The sequence below is a fragment of the Nyctereutes procyonoides genome, unplaced genomic scaffold (assembly GCF_905146905.1).
Source record: "Nyctereutes procyonoides isolate TBG_1078 unplaced genomic scaffold, NYPRO_anot_genome, whole genome shotgun sequence".
In the NCBI taxonomy this organism is placed as follows: domain Eukaryota; kingdom Metazoa; phylum Chordata; class Mammalia; order Carnivora; family Canidae; genus Nyctereutes; species Nyctereutes procyonoides.
In genome coordinates, this window is record NW_026575052.1 from 72,999,671 (window position 1) to 73,014,593 (window position 14,923).

At 39.7% G+C, this 14,923-nt stretch overlaps 1 protein-coding gene across 9 annotated transcripts in view; it reads left to right on the forward strand.

Moving 5' to 3' along the window:
- The window catches only part of NEBL (nebulette), a 344,980-nt gene that overhangs the window by 310,481 nt on the left and 19,576 nt on the right, over nt 1-14,923 (forward strand). For 6 of the 9 annotated variants that reach the window (XM_055331424.1, XM_055331425.1, XM_055331421.1 and 3 more), the window contains 4 exons: nt 1,080-1,184; nt 2,086-2,257; nt 4,756-4,848; nt 6,148-6,297. In XM_055331424.1, the coding sequence (XP_055187399.1) occupies nt 1,080-1,184; nt 2,086-2,257; nt 4,756-4,848; nt 6,148-6,297 (520 nt within the window). The remainder of the gene's footprint in view (nt 1-1,079; nt 1,185-2,085; nt 2,258-4,755; nt 4,849-6,147; nt 6,298-14,923) is intronic. The other 3 variants (XM_055331427.1, XM_055331426.1, XM_055331428.1) reach the window with 3 other exon arrangements.

Genomic DNA, 14,923 nt, shown 5'->3' on the forward strand with positions numbered 1-14,923 from the left:
CTTCCAAAAGCTGCCATTACAAAACTTTACATTCTCCTGCAACCCTTCATTGCTATTTCCAGATGTGACCAATGGTTACATTCAAAGCTTAGTTTTAAACTATATCATGCTCATTTAAACAATGATTCATGTTATTTTAGCCAGTGTCTTTGAAAGTGGTAAAGTCTTTGATGCATAAGCAAAGTGTCATTTTGCAGATGTATTCCACCGAATGTGGATAGCTAAAGGCTCTCAGCAAAACAAAATAAAAAATGACTCATTACTGCAGAGTAAGGACTTAGAGGAAAAAAAAAATCTATCAATGCATTGAATATAGAGTTCAGTTACTCAATGAAGTCCCTTGTGCACCTCATTGTCTTGTTTGGATGGTACGATTGTTCATAGTAAATATCGGGGCTTCAGTTCTGAATCGCACATATGTCCTCAATAATTGCTATCCTAATGTCATGCATAGCCAGCTTCACAAACAGCAGTGTTCTCCTGGGCAGCTGTCAAGAAGAGCTTTTCTGTGCCTGGGAATCAGCATTTAGGTCTTAGAGTGTACAGCTCTCCAGTGGCATTTCTGTCCAGAGATGCTGACTGTATTTGACATAAATTACCTTTAAGCTGTGGCTGCTTAGAAGAAAATTAGATTTAATACTCCTTATTTCTTATCCTCTACAGTGCGGAAAAATAAAAGGAAATAGAGGGATGCTTGGGCTTGGTGTACATTCTTCAACAATGTTATGGTAAAAATGGGGAAAAAAACACTTAAGTTTCATTTGGTTTGGATTTTTCTTGTTTAAGTTAAGTATGATAACCATTTTTCCTGACTATGTTGTTAGTGGATATTGGTCATTCACACATCTGTTCTTGGTTGATAGAGTTAGGTTGTTTTCACTTTAGCTTTTAAAGTGAACTTTAAGAATAAAATTTTAGATTGTTCCCCTAGAATGACAAGTAATTCACTGAACAACTTCCCTGGGAAATAATTTTGGATATGTTGTATATGTTTCACTCATTTGGAAAGTTTGAAAAGTTACACGAAATTTTTTTATCATTGTCTTATTGTTAAGTATGTTCTACTATTCATTTTGCAGGTAAAATATACCCAGGACCATAAACAGATGAAAGGTAGACCAAGTCTGATTTTAGATACACCTGGTCTGAGATATGTCAAAGAAGCACAAAATCATATTTCAATGGTAGGGCACAACCAGCAACTTCTCCTGACTAAAACATACTAAGGAATGGCATCCACCCACCCAGTGTACTGATGGCGTGTTCACCATTAACCTAGATGACTAACAAAGCATAAATGCAAAGCAAAATGTGGATGGACTCATCCTTTTAGGGGAACTTTCTAATCACACTGAAATGTAATGGGCATAGTCTAATAAAGTAATTTTTCTCAGTGATATGTTGAGTGTGTTTTTATTTCTAACATGACTATTGTAAATGCATTTTACAAAAAAATGTTTGCTTGGACTTCTTTTCAGTTAGTTTTAAGACCGAGTTTGGTGTGTTTACATGTTGCAGAGAATATATGTAAAAAAAAAGTATGTCTTTTAAAGCAGTTTCACGAGCCATCATTTGTATGCCATAAGGTTTACTTATTTAAAGTGTACAATTCAGTGGTTTGCGGTAAAATTTATAGAGTTGAGTATCACCCAAATCCAATTTCAGAACATGAAAAAAGTGTATGTTTTTGGATAATTGTGTGGAAAGAGCATATCATTCTAATACCTATTAAAGGTTCAAAGATAAAAAATTAATTTGTACCTAAGTTAGTACATTTTAGGAAATTATCAAGATTGAAAAAAATACATCTCTCTAACCTTCTCACAGATATACTGGTTTATTTATAATGGAAAAGAGCTGATAACCATAATGATGAAAAACACAATGAAAATATCAGCACTTGGTTTCTGATCTAGGAAGCTGACATTTCAGACACTATTTCTGGAGTAATTGGAAAAGATACATAAACGTGGAAAATAATCTAGATGAAATTGATTCTATAACAGCCGCCATATCAAAAGTTTGTGAACTATGTAACAGCCAGGAAATTCCAGTTTGAGTTACTGTTGTTTTTCTTCTTTTCAGGTAAAATATCATGAAGATTTTGAAAAGACAAAGGGAAGGGGCTTTACTCCTGTTGTTGATGACCCTGTGACAGAGCGAGTGAGGAAGAACACCCAGGTAGTCAGCGATGCGGCCTACAAAGGTGTCCATCCTCACATCGTGGAGATGGACAGGAGACCTGGAATCATTGTGGGTAAGCTGATGGTCCTTCTCGGCAGGTCCACACAGTCCAAAAGATTGTCCTTGGCCTCACTTTAGAATTGGCTTCCTTGTTCATTGGACTACTCTGCAACTATTTGATGTGGTGCCCAACTGAAAACAAACCACAGGCTAAGTGCTCCTGTTTACACCATGTTGAATGGGATTCCTGGCACTTGCAAATCCTTTCTATTATTGGACCTTCTCTGCCTATAATAACTTTCTGGTCTTGAGAATGTTCTTATTTGTTAAGCAGAGAAGCAGCCATAATATCAGACATGAGTGATAACAAAAGTTGAACGATTATGTTGTTTTCCTGTAGCTTATGGATTTGATCAATGCATCATACTGGAGACATCGATGACAATAATAGAAATAATCACATTTCAGCCCTTTTACCACAAATAGAAGTGCCAGAGAGATTCTGATGGCATTCCATAATATTAATATCTTATATTTTTTTGAATATTATCTCTGAATGGGGATGATTGGGAGCTGTCTATAAGTGCCATACATCGCAAAGGAAGGAAACTTTCGTGGAATGGTGGCTGAGATAGCACTGATCCCCCCAGAGTCCATGGCAGGGCTAGAAAGACAGTTACTGACTTTTCAATACATATCAATGACCCATACTTCCAAATGTCTGTTGTTTAAATTTTTGTAGCTAGTCTGATTCTAAAGCCCAAATAATATTTTTGGGAATCATTCCATGTACTCATTGATAACCTCAGTGTTAGGTTAGCTTCATCTTCACAGGGAAGAGCTGATTTTTTTTTGTGGGGGGTACTAGCGAAAGGCCATTTAGAGGTGAGCTGGATGAGGGAAGTGTGTATCTGACAGGGTCTTCATGTTAAACAACGGTAATGAAGTCAGGGCTCTAAGTTACTCGAATCATGATTAAGTGAATCTGAAAATCTTTGCCACAGAGGGATTCCACATACATTATACATTATTGATAGCTCTGTCCATCTTCCATAGGTGATTGTGTAAAAGGATCACATTCAGTTGGATGGATGGGTTGAGATATTTTCACTGAGAGTAACACAGAGTTAGTTTTACTGCTTTGGAGTAACATCTCACAAGGGATAGTGAGTGCAGACAGTCTGATTCATCCCTCAAAGGTGGACATCCTGACAGTCTGCACAGCTTACACCACGGTCCTACTCCCTAGATCAGGGGCCAGAAATGATGGTAAAATTCTTGCCAGAAACTGGGATATTGGCTGGATTTTGAAGCTCTCAGAATTCAGTACTTATTACCTTTGGGATAGAAATTATTATTTTTTTAAAAAACTCAACATATATGTTCCTGAATTATTCCCTTATTGGGTAATCTGGAAGTCAGTTTATCTCTTCTTAAACGAGGTACATTCAACAAACTTCTGAGCCAGGCAGGGAAATGCAGGGTTGGAGATTTTTTGAGTAATGGAGACTAGGCCAATCTGTGCTGCTTCTATTTTTACTGAAGGCTATGCTATTTACTAGTTGCGTAACCTTGGCCAGACTAACTTGGTCTCTCTAGTAACAGTACCTACCTTAAAGTAGCACAAAGCACAAGTGAGTTCATGTTGTGATGGACAGTAGTGCCCGGTACCCGGTGAGCTCTGCATACAACTAATCTACTAATTATAGACGTGCCAGAGCTCCACTTCCAGTTCATTAATTCATTGTTTTTACTCAAACTCCATTTCTGTCCATAGCTAGACTTTTCATTCTCCTCTGGTGAATACAGCACCATGCCAATCATTTTTAGGACCTGAACACCGTTAGCTGGAGACACGGGTAAACCTGCAAGTTTTCATATTTGGATTTTGCCTCCAACTAAAGCAGGGATGTGAATTCGTTTGCTTGGTCTGATCGCTAAGTATCCTAGTGAACTCCTCTCTGGTCCCTTTTGAGTGCAGGAAACTGCTCTTTGCTCGGCTTTCCATTCCTCACCGTTCTTGCTCAGTGCCGTGCTTTATTGCACTTTTCCAATAAACTTGTCTTGTGTAGGTTAGCTTGCGCTCATGGGCTCCCAGTGAAAGTTAGGCTTGCCACCTATCTACATTTCAAACACTTGTTTTGGGGAGAGAAGTTTTTGTTCTTTGTTTCCTCAGGCAAAGCCCTCTAGGTCACTTCCTATGATTTACTCACGTGTCTTTGATCAGGAATTTAAAGCAAACATGTCACCTCTTTCAGCCTGTGGCGAGCACATGTTCTGGGGGTTCGGGGATGCAGGGAGTTGCCTGGTGTGTTGGGTGATGAGTCACAGGCTCTAGATGCAAGGTCAATGAAGAATAAACCAGGTAGTTTAAGTTTGCTCACAAAGTTTTCTTACCAAATCCTCATGAATGTGACTGTCCCCTGTTCTCCTCTGAAGTCTGCAGTGGGATGGGTTTACTTATTACATGTTCGCTTATTACATGCATCTTTTTCCAGACTTGCGCTTGACCTTGATGATGACTTTTTAAAATTAATTCTTGATTTGTTGATTTCTTCCTTTTGGTAAAAGACCTCAAAGTTTGGCGTACAGACCCTGGTTCTGTCTTCGACCTTGATCCCCTGGAAGACAATATTCAGTCTAGAAGTCTCCATATGCTCTCTGGTACTGCTTTCATTTTGAGTTACTCTTCATTTACATGGTTTTGTCCTGAAAGTGAAGCTAGTCTGAGCGGTAGAGGCTCATGGTACCAAGTGTGTAATGTAAATTTTGAAGTTGAAGATTTGAAAACAACAACAACAACAAAAAAACTCCCAACAACAACAAAAAAGGCTATGTTAAAGCAACATAGCTTTAAAATACTATTAATCGCTTATGAAAACAAACCTTGCAAAAGGGCTTTTTAATACATCCTAGATTTGTTTGTTCTAGATTCACTTAGAAAGGTGTCCAGAGCTTTCTGATGTCTGCTTTGCATTAATAAATGTGACTTTATAGGTTTTCTGGGCTTTCAAATGCAGTTATTTGGACTGCACTAAAATGCTGAGACATTAAGAAGATTTGTTTCATGGAAAACACTGTTCCAACATTTTAAAGGTAGAAGTTAAGAATTATATATAAAACAGTGGGGAGGTTTTTTATATAGCATCATGAGCCTATTAAAATAAGATAGACTTTTAGGCACCCTTAAAATTTATCTCTGAGTGTTTGTATAATGCAAAATTTATAGTGTATAGAGCAAGGTTATTTGACTTTTAATTTAGACCACATGTTTCTAATTAAAAGCAAAACCCAAATGGTTTGAGTATTTGGGTACAGTGATAGCATGGTTTGACATTTCAGACTTTCAGATAGTGTATAACAAACTGAAGCTTTGACGGTTATGCAATTATTTTAAACAATATAAATAGATGTATCATATCCTTTGGGTCTGACTCTAGCCCCTGATTTATACTCTACATTTAATTACTGACGTTAATGAAATCGAAAGCCCAAGGCAAAGTAGGGACTGTAATACTTTTGTAGTCAGTTTGATCCACATAATCAGCCAAGTTGTCATTAAATTTTCTGAAGACAAAGAAAAGGCGGCAAATGGCTGTATGCTTGGGGATTCTGGAAAACAATTATGTCTAACCAGAAGTTATGTTTAATAGAAATATTTTAGTTTGCCGGTGTTTTCTTAGTTCTTGTCAATTTCCCATCCCCTATTTCTCCTTTAAAATCTAGACTTGAAATGAGAATAAATGATCGTTCAACATTTATATAGTTGATTCAATGTATGCTGAAGTTTGGTGGTAGGCGACTAGAACTTATAATAGTTGAGCTTTGGGGTTTTTATTTAGTAAGAAACTGTTTTTCTTCCTTGTTAAACTTTTAAGCAATTTTTCTTTCTTTCTGTCTTTTTTTTTTTTTTGTTCTTCAAGTCACTTAATCACAAATCTGAATATTTTCCTTCCAATATAGAAAAGGCGAGTCACTATAGGAGACACCGTTCTCGATCTCACTCAAGCAGTACTTTTGGTACAGGTCTGGGAGATGACAAATCAGAAATATCTGAGATGTACCCTAGCTTTTCATGCTGCAGTGAGGTAACCAGACCGTCGGATGAAGGAGGTAGTGAACATTAACCAGTCTCCAAGAACAATAATTCATTTTTGTAAATGTGTCATAAGTGCATCTAACATTCTTCACCTTTGCACAAACACATAACCTGGGTGTATTTGGAAATTTTAAGTTATATTTAGAAAGTTGAGTTCTTTTCGTTTAAACTACTAATTTGCATTCCTGCATGTTTGTTTTTTCTGTCTTATTTCACTGTTTTCACCGCCAGTGGCTCTTTAATGACAAAAGGGTCTTGGGACCTCAGCTATGTTAGTGTGTTTCACAGTTGCTTGTGATGGACACAGCCAGTGTGGACATTTGAGTTCTGTGGAGTTTGTGTCTGATTTCCATTAAGGAAAACCAACCTTAGAGTTATATTTAAGTGGATTAGAGGGGTTGCTCTGAATTTGTGTGCATTTCAATATTGATATACCTTTGCAGAAAGAGATAGATCTTGCCTAAAAGACATTGGATGTAATACTTGATAATATAGACTTTAAAAAATATGGAAAATACTGTTGCTTGTTAATAATCTTCCCTATATTTTATGTAGTCATCCTTTCTTCTGTTTCTGCATCTACGCTGGTGGATGAGGTCTAGACCTTCTAGTTGAAATTGTTTTGGATGTTAAACGACTCTTACTGCTAAAGATGTTATTACATTTTAAGACTACCGATGCGGCTGCATTTTAGTGCCATGGGCAGTGGGGTGAGGGGCCAGAAGCTCAAAGAACTGATGGAGTCCTGAATTTGCTTTTCAACTACAGAGGTCATATTGCTGAAATAAATCCCTAAGGCAGGAAATTTTGTTGTTGAGCAACCTAACAAGGGGGGTGGGGTTGGGGTGGCTGGGGAGAAAGTAAAGTGACTGAAGACCAGATGACACCATGAAAGCTCTTGCATTTGTGTGAATGTTTTTTTCATTTGTTTGAATGAAGCACTTATCAGGTTAAAATCAGTTACATTCTGTATATCTTAAATTATACATTTAGGCTGGCCTTTGCTTCGTAGAAAGGTTTTTGTTTTTTTTTCTTTTACATTTCAGCTTTACTGAGGTACAATTGACATATAAAAACCGTAAGCTATCTGAAGTGTTGGGTAGGGATGATCTGATATAGGGGTAGTTGTGAAGGGACTCTCCCCATCTAGTTAATTAGCACATCCATCACCTCACATGGTTATCTTATTTGCATGTGAGAGAACATTAAAGTTCTACTCTACTAGCAAATTTCAACTAGGCAATACAGTGCTATCAACCATTGTCACCACGTTGTACGTTAGATCTTCAGAGCTTATTGATCTTTTTTTTTTTTTGTTGTTAAAGATTTTATTTGATAGAGCATGAGAGAAAGAGAGAGAGAGAGAGAGAGAGAGAGAGCGCGAGAGAGAGCGTGAGAGAGCGTGCGAGCACAAGTAGGGGGCAAAAGGAGAGGGAGAGGGAGAAGCTGACTTTGTGTTGAGCAGGGAGCCCAATGCAGGGCTCCATCCCAGGACCCGGGGATTATGACCTGAGCGGAAGGCAGACACTTAACTGACTGAGCCACACAGGTGCCCCAGAGCTTATTCATCTTATAGCTCAGTTTGTACTGCTTTCTAACCTCTCACCCTCCTCCACACAGCCCCTGACAGCCACTTTTCTATTGTTTCTATGAGTTTACTTTTTTTTTCTTTTTAAGATCCCACCTTACTAGAAAGTTTTTAAAGATCTCCTTTTTCTGTGATTCTAATGAAGTATTTGTCAATGAGTTTTGCTCACTTGTAGGCAGGATAGACATGGACAATCTCCCCTTCCTGTGTCTGATTCTCTAACAAAGGGTTCAGTGACGTCTTGAATTTTTTTGATTTTGGATTTGGGGTTATTGATTTCTCCTTTCAGCGTCCTCTGTGGTCCTGGAGGTACAGAAGAATGTCAGTGCTTGATGAGATGAATAAAACCCAAAGCAAATATAAGACTACATTTCAGTCCATCTTCATCAACTTTACTCAGTCCAGCATTTTGGATTTGACGCAGTGTACATTAGAGATTTGCTTCAGCAATGACCCTTCTACTTTGTGTCTGTACACCCAACACAGCATTCATTCATTTACTCACCAAATGTTTATTGAATGTTCTTTGTACACCAGCCAAGAGCCGGGATCTGGCAATGCATAGAGCAGTGAGCGAAAGAGATGTACATCTGCTCTAAGGGGCTGAGTTTGGTGGGGGACACTGACATTAAACAGATACTGACCCAACTAATATATAATTAAGAACAGAGTACATGCTATGATGGGAGAGCATGAGGGCTACAAGATATGTATAACAGAGGAACTCCATCTGGCCTTGATGTCAGAGAAGCCTTTCCAGGGAAGGAAGATTTGAGCTGAAATGCCAATGCTAAAAGATGTTAATTAGGCCAATGAGGCTTTGGGAGAAGAATATGTCTGTTCTAGAGCAGTGAGATAGTGTGTCAGTGTCGAGTAGGCAATCTGAGTTCAGAGGGAAGGCTACACAGGAGACTGCTGTGGGAGGCATTGATGAGGTCCGGGATGAACCTGCATAGAAGAGGAGAATCCAGACCCCTCCCCCAGATGTGTCTAGTTCCCCTGCACCTGCCCACTGTCTCCATTCTCCATGGCCAGGACTGCACTGAGAAAACCCACTGTGTCAGTTTCTTTCTTCCTTCTCTTCCCAAGCCACTCCTTCATTTTTCTAATTATTTCTAACAAAAGGACACTATGCTATGCCAAACTGAATGAAAAAACATCTCCATTGAAAGATGGTATGCATAAATATTCTTACATTAATCCAGAATATGAGTAAGGATAACACATAGTTGGGAAGGAATAATTACATTTTTTCAGACTCCATGGAAGGTGGCAGGGTGGGGGTGGGAAGATTTCTGGCAGGAAGGGGTGTCTCAGTAGCTTGAATAATGTCTTATAAAATGCCTTTAAAAATGCCTTGTCATAGGGCACCTGAGTGGCTCAGTCGGTTTCTGCCTTTGGCTCAGGTCATAATCCTGGCGTCCTGGGATGGAGCCCCATGTAAGGCTCCCTGCTAGATGGGGAGTCTGCTTCTTTCTCCCTTAGCTCTGGTGCCCTCTTTTTCTCTCCCCATCCCTCTCAAATAAATAAATAAATAAATAAATAAATAAATAAATAAATAAAATCTTTTAAAAAAATGCCTTGCCATCTTCAGCCCCCTGTTATAGGGCCAAGATGCTCTGCTTTTAGTGACATTCCCTATTTTGGAAAATAGATATAAAGCAAAAGTAAAGATATGTTAGTAGGTGATATAATGTACATCGAAGAGATGGTGTACTCACAGGATATCTGCATTGATTTGAAAACATTTTGGAATATATGGTAATATGCTCCTAATTCTATTTATTTTAAGGGAAGCAAGGTACATTCTATCATTTGGCACCTTATGTCTGCATTCAGATGACGAGTGACATACCAAACCTAATATGTGCAAAACAATATATGCACCCCCCTCCAAAAGAAACCATTCTTTCTCAGGTTCCCAGTTTGCTAAGTGGCACCTGCAGCTGTCCAGGGGGTGAGGTCCAATTCTGTGGGGTTATCCTCAGCTCCTGTCCTCCACTCACACCCACCTCTAGTCCATTAGCAAATCTTGTTAGCTCTACCAGGAAAAATGTATCCAGAATCCGACCGCTTGGTTGTCCCTCTGCCCTGGGTCATCACAGTAGCCTCCAGTAGAAGTAGGACTGGTTTCTTGCTTCTGCTCTTGCCACCCCACACCGCCGACCCTCTGCCCTGCTCTACTCTTCACCTGGCAGCCAGAAGGATCTTTCTGAAACATGAGTTGGATCATGGCATTCTTCTGCTACCATTTTATTCTGAATATAACCCAAATCCTCACCATTGCCTACCAAGCCCTCAACTGCTCTGGGCCTTGGCTGCTACCCGAAGCTCATTTCCTCCCATTCTTTGTCCAGATTCCCTGCTTTACTCAGACCTTCCAAGCAAGCTCCCCCTCTGGGCCTTTGTACTTCACTGCCTCCCAACCGAGAACATTCCTTCTCATCCCTGTATTTGCTTTTGCCTAGTCCCACTTTTCTTCATGATTCTGCTCAGGTATCATTTTATCAGAGACCCTCTTGAATGACCAGAGATAAAGGAGCACCCTTTCTTTCCTTTACTGTTTGATCCTTTACCCTCCTTTTTTTTCCTCCATTAGCACTTGACATCACCTGAGATACTATACATCTATTTGTTTATTTGTTCGTCTATCGCTGCCTCGCTGGAATAGAAGCCCTACAAGAGCAGAGATATTGGCTCTTTTATTCACCACTCTATCTCCAACCCTTAGAATAAATGCTCCAGCAAATATTTGGAGAATGCATGAAATGGCCAAATGAATATTTTTTTCTGCTCATTTTTAAAAAATTGAAGTATAATTGACATATAACATGGTATGAGTTTCAGATGTACAACAAACTAATATCTTAAAAACTAGAGCTGCATATATAAAAATGTATAGTATAATTATTTTTTTAAGTGAAAGTCCGTTGTGGAAGGTTTTCAAGGAAATTCTTCCATTTTTGTTTTGATGGTCTTTCGATATGTTTCAGGGACATTAAAGCATAGCTGGGAAAAAGGAAAAAAAAAAGAAAAAAAAGAAAGACCTAAAATGGAAACATTCCCAGTGTTATGCTTTGTTTTGTTTTCCTGAAGGAGAAGGTTAGGAGTAGTATCCATGACTTCCCAGTGCTTTGAAATTTAGGGTCCCCTTTGAAATGTGTACCATGCTGGGCCCTGGTAAGTGGTGCTGATTGACTCCATAGAAGGAAGAAACTTTTATGGTCTTGATGACTATTTGATGAAAACCTTTAGTGTCTTTAGTAAATCATATGTATTAGTTTAAATACCATTCTAGAAATTGAAAAGAATTCTAAAACAATCCTGGTTAGTGGTAAGATGAAGAAAAAAGAGAATGTAAGTATTTAAAAATGCCATTTTTTCCTTCAGATTTTGTTGATTTTTTTTTTAAAGATCTAGATTAGGATTTTATATGATGAAATGTGCCAAGTCCCAGAGAGACACCCTTTAGTATTGGGTTATCTCCCTGCTGTCTCGGGGGTGTGTGTGGCCAAGCTGCACGGCAGTTGACACAGTGTTGTGCCACAGGACAAGACTTTGGACTTCACCCTAGCTCTCTCTCACATGGTATGCATTCTCTGGAGGTCATCTAATATTATTAGGCAAAATGTCCTCATCTGTAACAAGAAGGATCTAGAACAAAAAGCTTTCTAAGATATTTTACATTTCCTAAACTAAGTGCTATAAACGTAAATACCCCCCCCCCCCCCCCCCAGGTATGAGACTCTGTTTCTACTCTAAATGTGATCCATTCTACTTTGTGAATTAAGTGGCTGGACAGTTAGGAGAGTCATAATTTTGGAGTCCTTCTTATGAGTCAGGGGAAATTCTGATTCTTGGGACAAAGGGTTAAACAATTGGCTGTTTCCTTGAGGTAAAAGTATCCTGTTTTCATCATTCACATTTGGTTTTCATGAGCATTAGCATAGAGGCCCTCTCCTTTCAGTTTTTTTTATCATTGTTTTCGTTATGTGTTTCTCAGGATATTTTCCTATCTTGCTTTGATTGCTGAATATTTTCGTTTTCTTATGTGATTATTTTGGGCTTTCTTACTTTTCAGTCTACTTTCCTAGGTATTAAGTTACCAAAGGATTTTCATTTTACATCTCTACTGTGTTACTTTGATTCAATAAAGGAGGCTTTTATTTAAACTTGATCTAATTTTGTTTTGATTCTTGAATAGTATTATTTGAAATTATCTTTATTGCCTTTTGGTATCAGATTAGGTTAACTTCTTTTCATTTGACACACGGTTCCTTGAGTGGCAATACTCCTTATGGTTTCTGCTTATTTCACTGCGAGGTTTTCTTTGATCTTTGTGTTTTGTCTTCAGTTCACTTGGCTGCAACATCTCTTTGCTTTCTGATATGACTTTGTATTTCTTTGGTTTCCCCTAACTCACAGTAGCCTGTGTCTCTAGTATTTCTGTGTGTTTGCAATCTTGCCCAGCATTTACTCTTCTTAATGTGAACTTGCATTCCATTCAGCTTCAGGTATTTAGTGTTTCTGCATCCTTCTGGAGCATAGAAGGGTTTGAGAGTGTAATGGGGAAGGAAAAGCAGATGCACTTTTAAAAAATAGACACTTTAGGTTTTCCAACGCTGTGAATGTTTCCATTTTGTTGTGAAAGAATCATACTGGAATGACCTGGTTCATGCCTTAACTGGTGGAAAACAAGCTTCGGAATTCTGTGACAGCCCAAGCAGGACCTATGCTGATAGCATTGCAGCTCCTGTCCTTTAGAAATGTCATTTTTTTCCCTCCAAATTTTGTTGATTTTTTTTAAAGATTTAGATTAGGATTTTAATTTTTTTTAATTTATTATTTATGATAGTCACACACACACACAGAGAGAGAGAGAGAGAGAGAGAGAGGCAGAGACACAGGCAGAAGGAGAAGCAGACTCCATGCACCTGGAGCCCAACGTGGGATTCGATCCCGGGTCTCCAGTATCGCGCTCTGGGCCAAAGGCAGGCGCCAAACCGCTGCGCCAACCAGGGATCCCTAGATTAGGATTTTATATGGAGAAATGTGCTAAGTCCCAGAGAGAGGCCATTTACTATTGGGTTATTTCCCTGCTGTTGAGGGTTAAGTTGCAAGAGATGCTTCAGTACCTCCTGGAACTCTCAGTAGATTGTCTTTAGGTGTACCAAGAGGGCAGTGCACCAGTTAGGGAGCCAATTGCCCTAAACCTATGGGTGTTTTATTTTTTTATTTTTAAAAATATTTTATTTATTTATGAGAGAGGAGGAGAGAGAGAGAGAGAGAGAGAGAGAGAGAGAGAGAGGCTGAGACACAGGCAGAGGGAGAAGCAGGCTCCATGCCAGGAGCCTGATGTGGGACTCGATCCTGGGACTCCAGGATCACACCTGGGCTGAAGGCAGGTGCTAAACTGCTGAGCCACCCAGGCCTCCCGCTATGGGTGATTTAAAGGCACCCACGACTCCATCCATTCATTCAAAACCTAAGGGTGCTTTAAAGGCAGCTGTAACTCCATCTGTTCATTCACCAAACATTCATCTCCTATATGTGCGAGATGCTAGAATTAAAGAAAATAAAGATATAGTTATTGTCCTTGAAGAACTCATACTCTGGTGTGAGAGGCAGATGAATGAACCCATTGCGCTCAAGGAGGCTTTGTGATGGAGTGACACCCAGAGTTAGAATCAGCCAGGTGGGGAAATGGAAAAGGAGTGTTTTCGGCCGAAAAGTAGCATATGAGAGAACAGAGCACATTGGAAACTTGGTGTCCTCTGGCACATCTTCAGCACAGGGGCCGCATGTCCCGGAGATGGGCTAAAGACCAGACCCAAGTGTGGGGAGTGCTGAGCCGCGGTCACTTCAGCCACAGGGTAAAACTGAGTATCATTTCTGGGCCCTCTGCTTGGGTTCTGTCCTGCAGGAGATTTAGAGGCTAGGTAGAGGGCCAATTCTCCAGACTAGGAGGTAATTGAGTCTCTGACTTGGAAGTTTAATCCACTCTGGGAGCTTGTCTAAGGATCTAGCCTGCATTGGATGATTTACATTCTGCCAAGAGAACTGATGCCATGGGCATCACTTCTGCACAGTCTTGTAGAGAGGTTCATGCTGTAGAGACAGCCTTGTGGATTTTTATTTCAAACATCACAATGTCTCTTATTGTTGACATTCTTCACTGATGTAGAAGAGCAGAAACACCAAAATCATAGCACCTTCCTACTCTCACGACTTCCAGACTCCAGGCGGAATAGCCCACCGCTGGATGTTTAACAGGCATCTCAAATCTCACGTTTGGAACCAGTGTCTTTTTTCCTGTCTTCCCAAACAAAATCTGTTCTCGTCTTTGTTCATTATCTCAGTTGGTGACACAATCATTCAGAACAAACTCTAACAAAACCGGTGACATCCTTATCACCTTTTTTCCTCTCATACCTCACTTTCAATCCATCAGTAAGCCTGCTGGCCCCATTCACTGCAGATCTGTCCTAAGTCCAGCCACTCCTCACCAGTTCCAGTGAACCTTGAGAAAATCCCATCCCATCTCTTCAAGATCTCAGAAATGGGCTCCTGGTCTTTTTCATCCCACTCTTGCCCCCTTCATCTGGCCTCTGACAAGCTGTCAGTGATCCTTTAAAAACTTGCTTCAGATCTCATTACTTGCTTACTCAGAATTCTCTAATGGTTCCACTCACATTTTGATTAAAAACCAAGATCCACGGACTACAGGTGTTACATGGTCTGGTGCTTGGGCATATCTCCAGTTTTATCTTCTATCAGACTGTCTGCTGCAGCCACATGGACCTCCAGGCTGTTTTAGCACATTAGGTATTCTCTCACCGTGGGCTCCTTGCAATCACGGATCCCTTTGCCTGGAATACTCCCCAGTGCTTCGTGTGGCTTGCCTCTCCTTCTTCAGGTCTCTGATTAAATCTCAACTAATCAGAAATGCTTTCCTTGACTACTCTACCTAGAAAGCTCCAGCCCACATACACCCATAACTCCCTATCTCCTTATCCTGCCTATTTTCCACTATAACTCTTTTTAAAGCTTTA